The 20,953-nt window shown below is 35.8% G+C and overlaps 1 protein-coding gene across 5 annotated transcripts; it reads left to right on the top strand.

Annotated features, from left to right (window-relative positions):
• The first annotated feature begins 981 nt into the window (after positions 1–981).
• map4k6 (mitogen-activated protein kinase kinase kinase kinase 6) lies at positions 982–20,892 on the top strand. Of its 5 annotated transcripts, none has more exons than XM_043221780.1 (33): positions 982–1,280; positions 2,715–2,772; positions 3,187–3,277; positions 3,358–3,422; positions 3,694–3,749; positions 5,055–5,102; positions 5,246–5,288; positions 5,406–5,478; positions 6,650–6,781; positions 7,178–7,240; positions 7,336–7,417; positions 7,567–7,677; positions 8,801–8,876; positions 10,428–10,486; positions 10,921–10,967; positions 11,203–11,241; positions 11,765–11,798; positions 11,876–12,185; positions 12,669–12,757; positions 13,418–13,456; positions 13,547–13,631; positions 15,027–15,106; positions 15,319–15,379; positions 15,482–15,605; positions 16,367–16,425; positions 16,510–16,613; positions 16,724–16,898; positions 17,073–17,141; positions 17,889–17,981; positions 18,829–18,915; positions 20,022–20,092; positions 20,177–20,232; positions 20,307–20,892. In XM_043221780.1, the coding sequence occupies exons 1-33, from the start codon at positions 1,188–1,190 to the stop codon at positions 20,392–20,394; spliced, it is 2,760 nt and encodes a 919-aa protein (XP_043077715.1). In that variant the 5' UTR covers positions 982–1,187; the 3' UTR covers positions 20,395–20,892. The 5 variants fall into 5 exon arrangements, with proteins under 5 accessions (XP_043077715.1, XP_043077714.1, XP_043077718.1 ...); XM_043221779.1 differs by having other exon boundaries at positions 983–1,280; positions 12,639–12,757; XM_043221783.1 differs by lacking the exon at positions 2,715–2,772 and having other exon boundaries at positions 983–1,280; positions 12,639–12,757.
• The last annotated feature ends 61 nt before the right edge of the window (positions 20,893–20,953 follow it).

The raw sequence follows: 20,953 nt of genomic DNA, 5'->3' as shown, positions 1-20,953 counted from the left end.
CTAATAAAAAAATAATTAATTCATTTTACGTAATCTTCCTGGAGTGTAGTGACGTCATTAAATTCACGAGCCAATGATTAATTCGTTTGTTTTGTCAATATACAAGCCTAGACGTTTGCAAGCAAATGATGTAGTGTTTTAAACAGTTTTTATACTTAAAGCAAAATCATTACCATATAATCATACATCACACACATGTGGCAAATCATACCCTAAATTAATAAAATTAATAAAAGTTTTAAATATAATTTGGAAGGTGAATAAATAGGTGTAGGAATTGACCAAGTCACCCACAGTAGAGTTCACGGATGTTTAAATTGTTCTGACACCGAAAAACCTGTAGATGGCATTCGCATACTGTACAAGCAGCATATATCCTTTAATAAACTGTATCATAAACAGTTGCGTAACTTTAAATTCAATCATAATTAGGTAAAATAAAGTATTGGCATTTTATATTTACGATAAATTACACTATTTAAAATCTACTAGGCTATAACTTAATATGTCTTTTTTTTTGTTTTTCAATGTTTTAAGATTTGGAATGGAAATTAAAAGATTATTTTTTCTCACTTAAAATGATTTATGCTAAAATATTTTCATGTCGTACGTAAATTAGAATAAAGTTAGCATGCTATACCTGATTACAGCCAAACTAAAAGTAAAAGTACAATGGTACAGTAGGCAAATTTTTGTCCTCCGAATTTAATTTATTGAAAAACATTTAATCTGATAATGGGATAGCGCGTCATATTATGAGAGTTCCGTCTGTACTATTTTTAATCGTATATATATATATATATATATATATATATATATATATATATATATATATATATATATATATATATATATATGTGTGTGTGTGTGTGTGTGTGTGTGTGTGTGTGTGTGTGTGTACACACACATGGAGTCGTTAAAGACTTACTGACAAATGAAACAGTTGCACTTAAAAACAGCGCGTCTCGAGACTCGCGGCGTTTCTCTCCATCCTGTTGCGCCCCTGCGAACGCGTCTTGCGTAAACGCCCCTGTCAGAGAGATGCGGCGTTTGTGTCATCGCTGCCATGTTCACTCTCGTGCACTTGTTACGCGGATGTTGAGGAAGTGGTGGTTAGTGGCACTTGGATGAGTATCGCCCGCTCTTGACTTAGCACCGTGAGAAAACGAGTCAAATGCCTCGCCGCCATGGACGCGATCGGAGTGTCTCACGCGGACCCGCTCGATGACTACGAGCTGATACACCGCATCGGCAGCGGGACGTACGGAGACGTGTTCAAGGTAGGAAAACGGCAGAAAGTACCTCAGAAAAACGAATTCCGTGACTATTTAGCGCGAAACAGAGCTCCGAGGCTCTTGCGTTTGTGACAGTGATGCAAATTATGTTGCAAAAATACTATAACTAATGTTTCCCTCCTAAAACAACAATTACTTAAGCTTTCGAATCTTTCTGACATCGTCTGTGTTCATTCATTTATTTATATATATTGACATATCAGTGTGTTTGTGTGCGTGTCTCGCGACAATTGTGACTAACACGTCGAATTTTGGGGGACATAGTTTTAATACGTCAGTATTAAAACATAGTCAACTATATTAAAACATAGCTGGGGGACATAGTCAGTTTTTCGGGGGACATAGAAGCTGGTTTGTTGTTAAAAAGCAGTCCACCTGCACATTTGCATCTTCTTCCAGTTGTTATAGTTGCATGACACAAGTGCTGCATGTTGTATATTAGTTGTGCAATATTATTGAATATCATTTCCGTGCTGTGTAACATACTGTACATTTGCATTTACATGTTGAAACTAATATTGAGCGATGTGTGTCACTCCACTATCATGTTTCACACCCCATTGGCATGTTTAACACCCTTAAAAACATGCATTTGCGTATGTATGCATCGTGCATTGCTTCCTTATAAAAAGAAACCACGATACGATTCCTTGCGAGTGAAATGTGTTGCTTTTTGTGAAACAGAACTGGTCGTAGTGGCATACCGTGCAGCAGAAATAACAGGGCGTGAACTTTTTTTTTTGCACACGAGGAAGCAAATAATAAAAAGGTTTGCACATTTTGTCCTTCTGAAATGTTTGTGGAGTATGCAACAGTGGCCTTGTGCCCCTAATAGGGTGGATTGTCCGTTTATATCACGCTGCCTGAATAAACACGAATCATGGCCTTGATAACGGAGAAAGACACATTACAGGATGTGATTTGGTTCAGCAGGAAAGAAAACAGGAAATGAGCACTGCTACTTTTTTCATCTCTACTTCACCTTTCCAGTGTCTGCCGATCCGCTATTGGCTGCCGATTGCCATGGTTACTGGTAGACAGCTTCATTTTTCTGTCTGGTGCAGACCGCACTGGCACATAATGTGCCTCACGAATCATATGAGGTTTTGAGCTGAGGCAGACCGCTAGACTTGACTGTTTTCTCACGTGTGTTGTTGTGAATGAAACGATCGTAAATCCTTTAAAATGTATAACTGAAATAAGGTCACGTTTAAAGTACCGAAGGTAGCACGTATTAAAGTGGCTCTTCTTGCAATGGATTTCCAGGAACTTGAAAGTGGTGTGGCGTGTGACACAATGAATGTTGTTGTGGCTCGATTCAAGCAAGCTTTCGAAAGGACCAGGAGAAATTTTGACTGATGCAAAAATGTAATGTCGACATGTATTGCTTATTTGTAACTCGTTTCTCTGTGGTTGCAGGCCCGTAGCATTAAGACTTCGGTCATCGCAGCTATTAAAGTGGTCAAACTGGACCCTGGTAAGGTCATAAATCATTTATAAGCAAATTTTCTCATTTGCATTTTACTGATATGATGAGCAATTTTCAGTAGACACAGGAAGTGTTATCTAAAGAGGTTGAAGTTATGTTATATAAGTAAAATAAAATGTAATTTTATGAAATTAATTAAGAAATTAATGCGATATTTAAGACGATATATTTTTCGATTTTAAAACGGAAAGCGATTAAGAAATGCCTGCATTTGCAACTGTTATATATTTTGAACACGTTGGAAAGATACCCATAATAGCATCATTTGTGCTGTAAATTCGGTTTAATTATTCACTGCGGCCCCTGAATTCTTTGAAGCCTTTTAATGCATGTTGTAAACGCGTCGCTGATAGTAGAATTTGAGACGATTGCAGAAGACACCCCCGTTTCTTTTTCTGCCAGGTGACGACATCTCAAGCATTCAACATGAAATAACCATGATGAAGGACTGCACCCATAAAAACATCGTGGCCTACTACGGCAGCTACCTCAGGTCAGTCACGAAAGCAACCAGCGCCGCGGTTCGCGGAAAACTGAAGTAAAACTAACAGCGAACCTCTTCATATCGCACAGAAATAACAAGCTATGGATCTGCATGGAGTTCTGCGGAGGAGGATCGTTGCAGGATATTTATCACGGTACAGTTGACACATATCTAACGTAATAAAATGTCACATCAGCGTATATATAGCGCATAGATTTTGCTGAAATTTTTTTTTTTGTTGCTTAGTTTACTGGATTTAAAAAAAAAAGCTAAAGTTGCGATGGTTTCAGAAGCAAGCCTTCCTATGTGTCGTTTCTGCTTGAATGTTAATGCTGTGGTTTCAGTTGTTATTTATATTGGCTGATGGAGGATTAATGCTCATATGGTGTTTTATGAGTTTAAATGGGGTCATTGTGTTTTTGCAGTCACTGGTCCTCTGAAAGAGAGACAGATAGCTTACGTGAGCAGAGAGACACTTCAGGTGAGGATGCCCGGTTAAAGTTTTATTTGATTTATTTTTTAATAACGTCAGGGGTTCGACTGTAATTTCGCAAAGCTACAAGAATGTTTTTTTTGTACGCCCGGCAAACAAAAATAGCGACTTTATTCAACTATTTGTCTCCTCCGCGTCGCCCCGGTGTCATTTTGGAGAGTATCTATTGAACGCAAACAGCGTATGCTGACGCTCTCCAAAATAGTTGACACAAAGGAGACAAACTATTAAATGAAGTTTGGAAAAGTGGTGTTTGTTAATTCCATTGCTGTCTTTGGGAGGGTCAGAGAGCTCTCAGAATGAATAAAAACATCTTAATTTGCTTTTCGAAGATGAACGGAGGGCGAGGGATTTATGACAGAATTTTCATTTTAAAGATATCAAATGGTAAAAGCCAATCAGAAGGGGTTTCAGTTGTGTTATTTTTAAATTACAGTAGTATTTTAAAAATTACATTTTGTTATCATTTCTCACATTTCTGCGTGTTATTACAGGAAATCCATAGTAAATGATGACGATGTGTATCTCATTGCACACAGTGTTTCTCCTGTTTGGCTTTAAACTAGTTTAAATGACACTGAGGCAATTGCATCAGTTATATCGATGACGATTTGTTTTACGTCATCACATTTTTAAAAATGGTAAATGCTCTTTCGGTTATTAACTGAATGATGCAGGGCTATATTTTTCTGAAGCAGATATGAAACATAAAATGATAGTAATTTAACAAAAACTGCTCAAAATCATTTTTAGAAAGTAAGAAAAAAATATATATTTTTTATTATTTATTTATTTATTTTTAAATGTAATGTTCTAAAAGATTGGTTTTAGTTTTTAGTTTTAACTCAAATAAAACTTATTTTATTTTTATTGCTATTTGTTGTTAGCCTTATTTGTATCAGACAAAATACAAAAGGTGGGATATAACGGAAATAGCAGGAGATCTTTTCTTCCGTATTGTAACTTATAACCACATAAACCTGAAGAGGATGAGGTTGGATAAAGGCAGATCTAATTGCAAGTAAGAAAGTCGGGGTTTAATTGGACTAAATGATGGAGAGGCCTGGCATGTATCAAAATAATAATTCATCGTTATTTTATGCCAGCTATAATTTCCGGTAACCCCTATGAATGTGCAGAAAAAAGTGCTAACCTTGTGAAACGTGCAGTGTGAAGTCTCAGTGCCTTTCTACTCTGGATTTATTATTAATCATGGTTAAAGGTTAAAAATGACAGCAGGTGAACAATTGCACAGCCACATTTTTTTCAGAATGGTTTTCTCTTTGTTTACAGGGGCTACATCATCTCCATGAAGCAGGAAAAATGCATAGAGACATAAAAGTAATTGCCTATGACCGTGTTGCCTTGCAGTGTGTTTGATATATGTTAGTAGAGTTCATCTGTATATGAGTGAGTTTGTTCAGCGCTATATCGCACGATGATAGCGTAGATGTGCTCATTGTGTCATTCTTGGTTGCCTGCAGGGTGCCAACATCCTTCTGACGGAGCGAGGAGATGTCAAACTAGGTCAGTCTGGGTTTACCCCCATATCAGACCCTGACATGTAAACACACATATGCATGTATTAACTAATACACCATAAATCTCTTAAATATGGGCTTTTGTCTCCCCTCTGTCTGGCAGCGGATTTTGGAGTGGCAGCTGAGATTAACGCATCTGTCGCGAAGAGAAAGTCCTTTATTGGGACGCCATACTGGTGAGTCACGAAGATATTCAACTTTTGGAAACCCTGCGTATTTTTACATATTTTTGCAGTCTCAATCTAAGGATTGAAGTCAAAAAGACTATAGTAGAATATACTACAAACAACAATATTATCCAGTATAACAATTTAAAATGTTTTCTACTTTACATTTTAAAATGGCATTTAGTACTGTAATGCCAAACTGAGTTTTTAACATCACTACAGTCTTCAATGTCACATGACCACACAGATTATTCTAATATGCAAAATTGTGGGACTTAAGATGCATTTCTGATTATTATTACAGTTGATTCTTGTGGTAACAGTGATAAATTATTTTTATTATTCTTTTTCCGTAAATGTCTGTCACCTTTGATAAGTTCAATACACATTTTCTGAATAAAAAAATGAATACACCTGCCCTAAATTCAAATGGATGAATGAATATATACAGTGTATGTATATATATATATATATATATATATATATATATATATATATATATATATATATATATATATATATATATATATATATATATATATATAAATGTGATTAACAAATTAGATTATATTAAAGAAAAGATCAACAATCTTAAGGATCCCAAGCTTTTGACTGCATATTTTATAAAGAATTATCTATCTAAGGCTGCATTTATTTCAGCAAAAATAGAGAAAAAATGTAATATTGTAAAAATATGATTACAATTTAAAATGACTGTTTTCTATTTTATTACACTTTAAGATGTCATGTATTCCCGTGGATAAAAACTAAATTTGTTATTCAGCTATTAAACCAGTTAAAAATAAATATTTGTTAACAATACCTTTTTTTTTTTTTCTATTTAACATCCTTCCTGAATAAAAGTGTTAATTTCTTTTTTTTTAAATAATGAAATAAAATTACAAATCCCAAACTTGTGAATGGCAGTGTATAAATAAAATATTAGTAGTATCATAATATAATTTAAAATAATATTAAAAGACAATATGCAAAACTTTTTTTTACTATTATTATACACTATTTTGTCTATAATTATATTTATCTTGGTAATCATTTTATTTATGCTTATATAATATAATGAAGATAATATTTTGCGTAAAAAGTAAAGCAGTAAAAATTCTCTCTGGTATTGCTTTGTTATTTGTTTCTTTTATAATTTTCTCTGATGGTTTTTCCTCAGGATGGCCCCAGAGGTTGCGGCAGTGGAAAGGAAAGGGGGTTATAACCAGCTGTGTGACATCTGGGCAGTGGGTATCACAGCTATTGAGCTAGCAGAGCTACAGCCGCCTTTGTTTGACCTACACCCCATGAGGTGTGAGCACGCACACACACACACACACACACATACATACACATACACACACATGTATACAGAGATCCTTTCAAAAGTGCACTGACACCCTATTAGAGTAGTAACACTACTAAAGTTTGTAGTGTAACACTACTTATCTTCATCTCAGTTTACACAGCCCGAACCAGACTGAACCAGTCAAACATTTGGCAAACGCAAAACGTGCTGCTCCAAATTAAGACAATTGCTTAAGCCACCATGAAAAATGCTGCAAACAGTGATGTAAGCTCGTCTAGCAGAATACTCAAACAAAAAGACGCAAAGTTTCACAGACATTGTCCTTTAGATTGAAAGGTTGAATTGAGATCTGGGGTTGGGCGGCAGAGAACACAAACGTTTCTGTTGTTTCGCCCTCAGAGCTTTGATGCTGATGTCCAAGAGCAGTTTTCAGCCTCCCAAACTCAAAGAGAAGAACAAATGGTAGTATGCATGAAACGCAGATGTTGATTCTCCTCGTCTTTGCGTGAATAACAGTATTGAATTTGCTCATTTAATAAAGCTACATTTTTTTTCAGGTCCACAGAATTTCACAACTTCATCAAAATGGCACTCACAAAGAACCCTCGGAAAAGGCCGACGGCGGAAAAACTCCTGCAAGTGGGTATTAACCATATGTGGTAGATTTTTATTATATATATTTTTTTACTCGAGTGAAATTCCTGTGGTTTATCTTTGATATACTGTAGGGCTTCTCAGGCCTGTTCTTATTATTGGAATAACATATTTTGTTTTTTCTTCCTTTTTAGCATGCTTTTGTCACGCAGCTCCTCACGCGTAACCTTGTTATAGAGGTGCTGGACGCTGTCAATAACCCTGATCTACAACAGACACAAACTATGGATGAGAGTGACCTGGAGGTGAACTGAGCGAAGATGAAAATTAAATTGGGAAAATACTTAATTTCACAACACTTAAAGTTGAATGTGTAATGTTTTTAATGATAAAATACTTTCTCCAAATTCCACTTTAGTGTGAGAACCACTACAAATTAAAAAAAAATAAATTTTCTAGTTTTTTTTTCTAATATCTCTATCATAGATAAGTGACAAAATGCAAATTTTTTTAATCCAGAAAAAAAAAATATATATATGCAAAAATTATTTAAAATAATTTATTAAAAATATAAATCATTTCAGAACTATTTTGGGGGCATCAAGTCAGAAATGTCATACAATGTGATACAACAATCCTGAAAACCAGATTACATTCTTGAAAAAATACTATTATAACATTTCTTATTACAATATTATAGTTATAATTATATAATCATAATAATAATATATTATTTATTACGTATTACAAAACTTTATCAACTTATTTAAAAGCACATAAAAACTGTATGAGATCAACCTGATGCATTTATGTAGCATTCATATAGTAAATTTAATTTGTCATTGACCCACGAATGATTTTTTCTGCTCTGGTGCCACAAATGATACAAAAAAATAAAATTTTTAATTTTAATACTCAAGCAAAATGATGCATAGACAGTACCATGGCTTTAAAGCTGCGGTCTGTAACTTTTTTATATTCAATATATACATAATTTATGTAATAAGTACATCACAAATGCAGTGTTTTTGGCCTCTCCTTAATCACTGCAGTACATCTATAATATGTTTTTATATTCTGACTGCTAAAGAAACCACTACGTGATTCATCATAAACAGAGATTTCCAGCTACAGTGTTTTTCCACAAGATGCATACAGTTCTGTTTATTAACTGCTGCGGCGCCAAACATTATAGACTGCAGTTTTAAGCTGATATGTGACATTTTCAGTCTTCAACCCTGGACCCACCGTCCTGCGAAATTTATTTCCTGTCTGTGCATTTCCAAGTGGTCCTGAAGAGCTTGATTCACTGGTTCAAGCATGATTGATTAGGGTCGAACCCTGCAGGACAGTGGGTCCACTGGAGTTTAAAGGTTAAAAGGTCTTTATGTGACTTCAGAGTCTGTGTCCATGTTTGTGTGTTTACAGACGTGCAGTGTCCTTCCTGATAAGATTCATTCCCTAGCCAAACTTCCCATTCAGAGAACTCGGTCTGAAGAGCAATGTGAGTGAAGTTCGTACTCTAATACACTTTTTCTAATACACACCTTTTTTTGGTATTAGTTATCAGTATGTCATTGCATCCAAATAGCGGATTGAAAATCTCAGATTGAATTTTGATGAGAAACACCACATGAATATATTTCTGAGAACCTGGAATGAGGGGACTTCTTTTTGATATTTCAGTTATATTTCAAATATTTAAACAAATAATTTTAGATTTGCACCAGAGGTCTGCTTATAATGTTTTTGCACTAGAAGTGTGATTTCATCTTTACTAAGCATTTTCTATCCACTCTGACCATAACAATTAAAGGGACAGTTCACACAAAAATAAAAAAAGGCCTGATTTATTAACCGTCATGTTGTTGTTGTTTTTTTTGGCCATACAATGCAACCATCATATTATCATAAAAATATCATTATTTTTTAGACATGTCAATGAGTAAGCGATGGCAGAATTTGTATTTTCTGGTGAACCATCCCTTTAAGGCCCTTTTTTGGTATTTAAGCTCAAAACATAATGAAATCAAGCTGCAAAAAACACAGATTTTTATCAAATTTATAGGACACATTAATGATTGACTACATTTACATGCCACAGTAAATCTTTTTGTGTATATGTGAATGCAGCAAAAGCTATGTTGATCATTCACGTGCAAAGTGCATATTTCCATAGAATGCAATTTTAAAAGTCAAGTCAGCTTTATCTATACAGCACTTTATGTGAAACAAACTATTATAAAGCTTCTTCACAGTAATAAACTGGAAACAAAATAACAATAAGTAGCTCTGCAGAAGATACTATAGTTGTAATTCATTTCAAATCAGCTCAGTGTTGATTCAGTTCATTTCAATAACCGTTTAAAGTTCATCAATTATGAAAAAGCTCAATTCAGCTATAAGCAGCTCTTCTGAAGGCATTAGTGTTGTGATTCAGCTTGAGTCAGTTCAGGGGCTGATGCCGTTTAGTTCAGTTACTGTGTCGGAGTTGCAAAATCTGATCCCATCCCATCCAGCTCAGTTCGGTACTGTTCTCATCAGATGTCATCGGTGGAGTCAACACTTCACATTAATAAGCTTTTTAAAGTTTTGTATGCTTCTGAAATGTGCCGTGACTCATCATATCATCTCCAGTAGTGCAATGACTGAACTGTAGCGTAACCACTATGACCTCACTTCACGAGTGGTGCACGCCAAAACAGTAGTGACTAAGAAAGAATGTGACGTTTGTCAGTGAGCGCTATTGTTTTGATAGATTACAGCAAGCCACGACCACAAGCCAAGGTTAGCCGGACAACAGACGCTATTGTAATTGAGAAGCCACTCCGGAGCTATGAAAGGACGTATTGTGTGTGTTTCTGAGTGTGTGTTTAGGTTCATGTCTGTTTGCATGAATGCATCACGTGCATCCAGATCTTCACACAGACAGTACTACGTGTGCGAAAGCGGCGCTGTACACCTACCACGCGATTGTGTGCGAAAGGGGAAGCGCGCAGCAGTTCAATACACTGATTCTGTTCTGCTTGTGACTATTGCTTTTTCTGTTTTCCAGTTGATCATGTGAGGTTCGGACCACCCATGAGAAAGGAGACGGATCCCTGTCCGGATGTGGTGAGATTCAAAATGTAGAAATGCCCCTGGCCCTGATTTCTCACCCTCATGTAGTGGGTAACACCGTATTTTGAGGCGCCCTTGTTACACATTGTATGTATTTACTATTGCAATGACAATAAATCGTGCATAATTACATGCAAGTAACCATAACCCTAATCATTTAGTAAGTACATGTAATTTATTAATATTACTAAGCACTTAACTGTACGATTACACTGTAACAAGGGCAAAGTGTAAGCAGTTTCGGAACCGTGTTTCGCCTGCGATACACAAAAAGGAGAAGTTTCTGATAATGTACGGATCGTTAATTTCCACACAATCACAATTAGAACACAAAAGCACCAAGCTTTAAAAAGTTGGTTCCACAAAAGAAAGAAATGAAAAAACAATGCTTTATTTAGAATAACATACTGGTTTCCGTTTTTCTTTAGGGAGCGTATGATGACTGGAGCGCTATCAGTGGAGACAAGGACTCACCGTGGGTTATATTTCACACTTTCTTGTCTAAAAGAATGGTGCCAGTAGTAAATGTTGAGTCTGATCTGCTAATGCATGTAGGTCATTCAAAATATTGACTGGCTGAGTGGTTTACCATTCTCCAATCACTCATCAAAAATCTAATTTGATACATTTATTGTTAAATTAAGCTGTAAAAAAGAACTAATACGGACTGTTTTGAGGGTTGCATTGCTTTTTTACTGTTTATTTTGCAGGAGTTTGTTAGAGTGTGTGGAAGAGGCCTTGATGGAAAGGTAATCTTTTTTTTTGTTTTAATAATAAGAATACTTGTTTAGTTGATTGCTTCTAAGGTTTTCTCCTGAGTCAGCTATGATGTATGATGTCAGCTATATGTAAAAGTATTATATATTAAATTACAGTAAATAAAATATGAAATGCTATACTCACTGTTTTGTTTTAAGCTTCTTGTTTTTAATTTTACTGAAATATATTTGATTGCCTTATATTTTTACTTTTCAGAGAAAATTAACTAATTAACTAATTAGGTTTTAAGAATGTTTAAATATTTTGAACTATAAAAATATTAAATGTTAACCTTTTTTCCAATTTGGAACAAAATGTTAATATGTTTAATTTGGAAAACCGTTACGTTATAAGTGATTCAATAATATTATTAAAATGTAAAAAAACCATGCTTTAGTTTTTAACAAAGCTGTATCTACATCCCTACCACCGCCCTTTTATAATTATTAACATGACAAGATTAATGCACAACTAAAATGATGAAATGATGACATTTTGCTTCCTTTTTTACAGGAGTTTAACTATAAAGAGAGGCACTTCAGCTGAGGTAGGGAAGAATGAAATAGAAGTGTAGAAATCAAACGTCTTCTAGAATAAGATCATTTATGTGTGTTTAATCCACAGCACTCAGTAGATGAAGAGGATAAATATGGGACTGTGAAGAGAGTGGTCCCTTCTCCCCAATCAACAACAGTCACCAGTCAAGAGAGAAAAGCTCCCACACCTTGTTCTGTCTCCTCGCCTCCTATTGGCTCTACGCCTCTGAAAGACCCCGCCTCTGACACTAACCCCGCCCTACTCAATGAATCCGCTTTGCTGATTGGTTCAACACTGTCCGACCTGTCACTCCTCACTAACTCCTCCTTCTTCACAGACTCCTCCTTCCTCAATCATTCTACCAGTCTAGGTTCCCTTTGCTCAACACCAACTGAAGGTGAGATGTTCATCAGTTCTTGAGTATGTATTAATGACCACTAGTTGTACTATTTTTGTGTTTTTATGTCAACTTTGGAGGTCCTGTACATTTGCAGTACGTGGAATCTTATGGTGGTTGTTGTTTGTGGTTATCTAAACAAATAAAGTTATATAGATCTGGGGTGGCATTAAAGTAAGTAAATAAGGAGAGGGTTCTTATTTTTGAGTGGAATACACCACCTTTGTCTTTTTATACAACCAAAAACACTTAAGACTACACAAAAAGCCTTAAAAAACATGCAGCATCTCACTTAAAGCAGCTCAGATTCCATTTGCAAACATTTCGAAGCTTTTTGGTTGACCTGTTAGGCCACACCACCCAGTGAGATTAATATGCAGTTATATGTGTAGAGGGAAAACAAATAATGCCTCCTTAAAATCCAAACGCTGATGCAGCAGCTGTGTTGAACAGGTTTGATAGCAGAGAGTTCTTTCGCTCCAGACCCAGGAGGAACCAGGAGTGATTTCCCACCACATGACCCCCCCCTCTCCCCAGAATGGAGCACTCTCAGGAGGAAACCAGACGACTCAGTAAGAGGATTACATAGGTCAAACCATGAGAATCTGTCTAATATTGGTCAACCGATATGTTTTTTTTTAACACTGATGCCGATATCTTGGAAAACAGGGTGGCCGATATTAGACCTATATAACAATTTATTTTGCTTAATATTTACAAATTTTTTTATTAATTTTTAAATATAAAAATATATGACAAAGTATTTTTCCAAAATAAATAAAGAAATATTTAATACATATTAAATAATATTGTAAATACTGTATCCAACAGGTCACTCAGTATTCTGGGTAGTTTGTGTGATAAATAAAGCCAAAGATAGGACAGTGGGAAAATACATAAAGCTAAGCGTAATGTAAAATTGCAATTTTAAAGTTGATTACTCGTCTCCAGTAAAGCTGAACTCTGCTCCTGTCAGCATTTAATTCCCGCAGAGAACAAACGATCAGGTTTCACACACACACACACACACACACACACACGCTTCACAAGATCTCAACTAGATTCAATTTATATATATATATATACAGAGAGAGCGAGAGAGAGATAAAGAGATAAGAGTTATAGTTGGATATAATGGATATGCATTATTTACTTTTGACCTTTGTATAAAAATGTTTAAAAATGCAGTCTTTTATTGGTCAGTCATGTTATTCTGTTTTCATTGATTCCAGAAAGTCGTCCATGGACTGCCACCTACACCACAAGTACATGTACGTAAAAAAAATTACATGATTCTAATTCTATTGCATGCTCTAATGTCATGCTTATGGCTTTGTAATGCATCATAAATTGTCTTCCAGATGGGGGCCTGCTTCTCTAAAGTATTCAACGGCTGTCCGTTAAAGACTCAGTGTGCTGTTACGTGGGTCCTACCAAAGACCAGAGGTGAAGTTTGATAATAGAACTGCGAGCACCAGAGACAGCCATATTTTGTTTGCTGCCAATAGCACACATCAAACTAATATTAAAACTTGCATCTAGTTGTGTGGTTAAAGCAAAATACAAGGTCAGTGGCAGTACAAAATAGCTGGTTCGATAAAATAGATTTGTGCATTACACTAATGCATTAATCTATTGTAACCCCCTGCTGTGTGTTAAGTCATCAGTAATAAACATCTTTCACTGTCTTTGTTTGAAAACGTACATATTTAAAGCACTCTCAGATAATATATGCACTTTTTGTTTGTTGCTTATAATGCCTTTTATGTTCCCCATTATTACTTGCCTGCGTGTTTGAAGCTATTTTAGTTATATTTAGTATTGTGGAACAATCCTAAAATACATTTGTTTTGATTTATTATTCATTTTGTCAGTAAATTCTTTAAGTAAAGGGGTCATGACCTACCTCTGTTTTTTATTTTGCACTGTTCTCTGAGGATTATAATGTTATCGAGGTTTTTACATCAAAAAACATCATAGAAGAAATAAGCAATTTTCTTAAAAGAAATAAGGCAATGCAAAGACTATTTTTTCCACACTTTGGTAATCAACATTGTCTGGTTTTCTTCAACTCTGGACAAGCCGTGCGCTTGCCTCTCTCTTAAACATTACACACGCGATTCAGTGGGCGGAGCTAAAAGGGCAGTGATGTAGAAGTAGGTGTTGACCTTCTTCTGTTTAGGTGGTATTTAGCCACACTGTTACATCGTAGAGTGCCACATTCCACAAGCTGTTTTGGTAAACTGGTTTTAATATGAGCTGTTTTTAGGCTAACAAGAAGTCACTTACAGGATGTTTTATAGTACAATGACCTCTTATATATCAAAAGAACAAGGAAATTTTGGTTTCTCAGATCATGATCCCTTTAATAAGAAAAAATATGGTAAACTGAAACTCAGAAAGTGTGGGCTTTACATACAAGAACCAGTGAAATTCATTCTTACGTGTAAAGCAAGTGCAGTTGAGCTCTCTTTCCCATATTGCTATGTATATGCATTGAGAAACACTTTTTTAAGTTAAAACCTTAATTAAATCGCATAAAATGATCATAGCACTCCACAGAACTTGAATTAAACTGCTCCATTAATATGGATTATTTTAGAATGTCTTTATGAACGTTTATGAAGCACGAATCTTCAATTGAGGAACAGAAATCTCTCAACTTTAATTTTTAGATCCTTATTTGGTATGTTTCACAGCCACTTGATCTTACCCATTCATCTTAAATATTTAGTCTAGACTAATTTCTGTTCATTTTATTTGTGACTTATTGGTAACCATGTCTGTCTCGAGTCTTGGCTTTGGTTCTAATAAGAATGATATGCTGATATTTACCCATAGATCAATACCTAATGCTGGGTGCTGAGGAGGGCATCTACACTCTCAACCTCAATGAACTCCATGAGGACACCATGGAAAAGGTGGCCATATTGTATTTTCTCTATTTACTTGTGGACCCGTTAATTGTTTCAGAGTAAAAAAGAAGAATAAAAGTAATCACATAATGATATATAAAGGCATCATTACAAAGCACAAACATACATACAAGTTAAATATCAGTTTCTGTTTTTTTTTAAGGAAACAGTCTTCCGTAATTTACTTTATGCACATTGAGATTTTCTTTCTTTTCCAGTTGCTTCCTCAGAGGTGCAGTTGGTTGTACGTGATGAACAATGTCCTTATGTCCGTCTCAGGCACGTGCAATGTTATTAATATGACTCCATTTAATGTAACATGAAAAGATCTGATGTCTTGATCAACTCTCTGGCTGGTGCCCTGCTGTCCTCTGTCCACAGGAAAGTCATCACAGTTGACTTCTCATAGTCTGCCAGCACTTTTTGAGTATCGCAGGAATATGCAGCGTAGACAAGGGCATCTGGCGATAAATGCACACCGCTTGAGCACAAAGATAAACGCAAGGTTTGTAGAATTAAACGCACCATTTATCTGTGAATGCTCAAGACTGCATAATGCATTTATGAGAACTATTGTTCTTGGTTGAGACAGTCACACTGGTTTGAAACAAAAAACCACAAAGAACAACATTTCGATTTGATTTAAACTACACGGTTCCTTCAGTTGGTCTGATTTTACAATGAAGTCGACTCTAAATTAACTAGTATTACTAGTTTAGTAAATGTATTGATGTTTTATTATTGTAAAGTGCAGTGGCTGAGATTTTGCTGTTTCTCTACTTTGGAGACGAGGCATCTCATCACAGCGTTCATTAAATGTTAAAGATCTTTATTTGAAATCAATATCATTTTTTCAAACTCTTTATGCATCAAAGAATAAGCGTATCATGGTTTCCACAAACTTATTAAGCAGGACAATAGCATTAATAACAGTAATAAATGTCTCATGAACAAAAAATCAACATGATTTCAAATTATTTCTGATTTCTAAATTACATAATATATATATATATATATATATATATATATATATATATATATATATATATATATATATATATATGTATATATATACTTTATAAAATATATTTATTTATATTTATTATATATTTTTCAATGTATTTATTTTTACTTGGATTTCTTTGTTTATGTGACATACATACTTATTATTTTATATTTGAATAATTTTTATTCTAAATCTATCTTTAATCAGTTCCTTTGGATTAAAGGGTCTGCTAAAATGCAGTAATTCTTATATTTCTCCAGGAAGTATGCCATGTCAGTAAAGATCCCAGACACCAAGGGCTGTAGAAGATGCAGTGTGGGTGAGGACCAGTGACCTCTGTAGGAGTGTGAATCATTCTCTAGGCATTTTGTGCACATTTTAAAGTTTGTTCCTCTGCTTCTAGTTCGAAACCCCTACACTGACAGCGTTTTCCTATGTGCTGCTGTTCCCACTGGTTTGGTTCTTTTAATGTGGTATGAACCTCTGCAAAAGTTCATGCAGCTCAAGGTGAGAAATGAGAGATAAGAGTGATGGAAATGTTAAAAATGTCCAGTCTGGTGCATTATTTTCCCCTCTCTCTCTCTCTCTCTCTCTCTCTCTCTCTCTCTCTCTCTCAGCACATTGCTCTGAACCTGCCAGAGTCTCTGCCCATTTTTGAGCTGCTCGTAAATGAAACAGATGAGCTGCCACAGGTTTGCGTGGGGGTGAAAAGCCGTCCCCACCAAAAAGACAACACTGGACAGATGCACTTTGACATCATCCACCTGGACGACACACCACAAAGTCTGCCAGGTGTTGCACATCAAAAATAATAAATCAAAAATGAAACACAAAACACCCCTTTTTGTACAAAATCAACTATTTATGTGAAGAATATTTCAAGTGAACTGTATGATTTGCATTGCCACAGTGACATAGACTGATAAAGCTCTGTGTTTTGCTTGACTGAGTTATGTGGCTTCACAGATGGTGAGTCGCTGGAGGTCAAGCAAGTGATTCAGCTTGACAGGGACACAGTTCTCATTGCACTGAAAAGTAAGAAATGCTTGTTTTCACTGAGCCATTTGAAGCACTTTGTATGTATGCTCAATAGGGGAGTCTGATACTGACCGAATTTTGCTGAGCGAGGCTTTTGTTCTGCTAACTTGACTGGTTTAGGCCTGTCATGGAAAAGTAAATATGACACTAAAACTGCCAGTAGGTGACGGCAAGGGCCTATCTGATTCATTGATGAGAGATTTATTGAGTCATTCACTCACGAGCGATTCATTGACTCAAACAATTCCTTCAAAATGGATGATTCATTAAAAAAAAACAAAGCAAGCAAATTAGTCTATGAAAGGATCATGATTCAAATGATTCATTCAAAAACGTAATACAACAGATGCTTAAATGTCCAGTCTGTTATTTTTCTCTCTTTTCATTGATGTAATGAAAAAAACAGACAGCATTTTGTCTAAAATGTAACTCACTCAATATTAACTTCTCATCTGTTTAAATGTTTTATGAAATCACATTTCCGATTGTGCTCACTTGTAAATATTTTGAAAATGGTGATCGGGTTGTGTAATATTGCTTAAATACATATCTTATAAAAACATTTTGGCTTAAATACCTTGCATTACAGGGACATTTAAATTGCTTCATTACACAACTCGCATAATATCAGTTTACACATTGTTACAATAACAATACATTTTTATCTTTATCTTGTTTCTCCTCATATATCTATACTAAATCCCTTTGCACAATTCCGAATCTCCCACTGTCTCGCTCAAACAGGGTGTTCCCCAGGGTTCAGTTCTCAGACCTGCAGATATAGTGCTTGTCAACCAGATTGTACCCATTCGATGGCCTCCTTATCTTCACGTGTCAGTGAGTTAAAGGACTGGCTACACATTTTCTTAGTTTCAACTTAATCGGTCCCCCATCTCTAATAAAAAATATAACCAATGTTTCTAGCTTTGACCTTGATGCTATTTCTGTATTTCCATCGCCTACTTGATTCTGGAGGTCCTGCAGAGCTTAGTTCACATTGCCTCAACTCGCTTGCCTGGGAGTTTCAAGTATACCTGGTAATGTTTGATTAGGTCTTGAGCTATACTCTGCAGGACACCAGTCCGGTGACCCCTGCTCTAGACCCATTTGCTGACTTTGGAGGACTACATTCAGCTATGTCGAATTGCATAACTTCACCCTTTCCTCAGTATAAAAGATCCAGAATCATTAGTGCATGTGTTTATTACCACTCACCTTGACTATTGTAACATTCTTTTTTTCTGGCTTACCGGCTGCCAGACAATTAACTTTTTACAAAAAAACTATTAACGTCTTTGTGTCCCTAGGTTCTGCCCATCTTCAATGAGCGGCAGGTCCTTTTCTGTCACGGCACCCAAACTTTGAAATTTGCTTCCCCTACCTCTTTCAATTCATTTAAATCAAAACTTATTACATATTTCTTTAATCAACACTCTCAATAAATAGCATTGTGTATTTGTGCCATTTCTTTTTCAGTGTCTTTATTACATAATCTGTGTTATGCACAACAGCATTGTTTTGTTAATTAAACGTTATTATTATTTTATATTATATTTATTATTACGTTGTGCTCATGCCTCTGCTCTTTTAGAGCCTCATATGGGAGGACATTCTAAAAGTGCAATGTTAAACTTTTAAAAAACGCATTTCACTACTCAAATCCTTTAATACCGTTTTGTTTCAGACACAGTTAAGGTTGTGAATCTGCAGGGATGTGTGAGCCATCAGAAGACTTCTGAACTCGCGTTTGAGTTTCCCATTCAGACGCTGGGTAAGTTCTGTTAAGGATGTGAGACATCAAGCTGATGGTGTGCCATCAACAGCCAATGCTAGGCCTTCTTTGAGCATCGCTCAGCCTAGTTTTTGCAGTCTGTCTGCACCGCTGTTACTAGTTTGAGAACTGTGTGCAGCTTTCAGTTTAAAAGTTTAAGAAGTAATGCGAGTTACGTAATTTCATTACGTTACTAGTTATTTGAAATAAGAAACCTATTACGTTTTAATTTAGTCCCCGTGTTGAGAGAAATCATTTGGTTTTATATTAAAAACACTTACTTTCAAAAGTAAAAGTAACAAAGTAACTGTAACGCAATATTGCGATACTTTTAAAAGTGCCTTTCCCCAAACTGGCTATGAACCCGTGTTTGAGAAGACAAACAAAACTGAAGTCAAGAGCACGAACTGTTGTGTTGAAGCACAACGTTTTGACCCAGATGGCAATCCATAGTTTTCAGTCATGTGACTGGTTCGAAGACCTGGAGGGCAAAACATCGATAGAACTGCAGCATAAGCGTGTCAATTTTTCATCTGTGTCACAGCCGCAAATATTTAGATCACCTCTCAAAATAATAAAATTAAAGCATGTAAAGAAAATGTAATTTTCAGCGAATCACTAAACAGTGCAACAAAAGGTCGCCCTAATACACTTCAAACAGTAATATCAGTAATCTCTGTATTAATTATATAAATGCAGTTCGCTTAATGGTTCAGTGTTTTCCTTATAATGGAAAACCACTTAACATGAAACGTTGCATCTTGCGTTAATATTTTAGCTTCATCTGCTTGCCTGTACAAAATATACATCATCAATAAGGTGTTTACAGAATTTCACCTTTTAATATCTGCATTTTACTACATTACTACTCAATGCACAATGCGTAAAAATAAATGGGGGTCAGTGGTGCATAGCTTCGTTTTGCCCGGCTTGGGAGCGTTCCTATAAGGATGTGACGTTGTGTGAAAACTATCAATACCAAGTGGCTTTCATTGCTTCAAATGATTTGATTTTAGCTTGATGTGTCTCAGCTATTAGATAGCCATCATGTTTTCTATGTCTATTTAGAGTCAGAAGTCTTTCTGATGCATCTGGTGTCTTTGTAGTGTGTCTACAGGACAGCGTTCTTGCATTCTGGAAACATGGTCTGAAAGGAAGGAGTTTACAAACTAATGAGGTAAACCTGATGTCTACAACAATGATGGCTTCACTGATGTATGAGGAAGGAAGAAATAATGGAATATTATGGTGTTTATCTCAGGTTACCCAGGAGATCACAGACAGAAGTCGGGTTTTTCAGGTTTTGGGAACAGCTAGGTATGTTTTCCCACTTTAGTTTTAGTGGTAACAGACAAATGGAATCTTACGCTAATGATTTAATGTCACTACAGGGATATTATCTTGCAAAGTACTCCTACGGATGATCCATGTGCTATGAGCAACCTTTACATCCTCACGGGGCACGAAAGCAGCTACTGATGCGACTGAGAATGTTCAGCGACAGCTGGAAACACTACAGAGGTTCATAGTCCTCCCTTCCCTACCGAAAGGGTAGAGTCATCAGGCCCAAAAAAGCTCCAGGAGCAGAGGAAAGCACGATGGAGTCAAGTACGCAGTTTTCCTTTGAGGACAAGAAGCGGAATTGGAGCCGATTTGGAGGAACGAGGATCAACCACGAGGGAAAGTGACCTGTAGACTTGCATTAGACCTATACTAGGTTTGAAATAACTTGTGGGACGAGCTGTTATGGGCCAGTGACTAAACAAATGAGGTGTTCTATTTAATACTAGACAGTATGTTGTATTTCTTGTTTGGAGAAATATCATATAGATAATAACATGTTTTGGTGCATTCGTTCAAAAAGTATCTTCCATTGGCCGGTAAATTAGTTTAGAGAGTTTGTAAACCATTGTACTGTAAAATCCACAAAAACTAAAAACTGTGAGGAAAAAAAATAAATGTAAACGACAAGGATAATTTGATGAGTCGTTTATTTTATTTGTGTTGCCAGCAACGGTGGTTTTAACTCACAGCGCTA

This window comes from Puntigrus tetrazona, chromosome 21 (assembly GCF_018831695.1).
Source record: "Puntigrus tetrazona isolate hp1 chromosome 21, ASM1883169v1, whole genome shotgun sequence".
NCBI lineage: Eukaryota > Metazoa > Chordata > Actinopteri > Cypriniformes > Cyprinidae > Puntigrus > Puntigrus tetrazona.
This window is presented reverse-complemented; position numbering and strand designations above follow the sequence as displayed.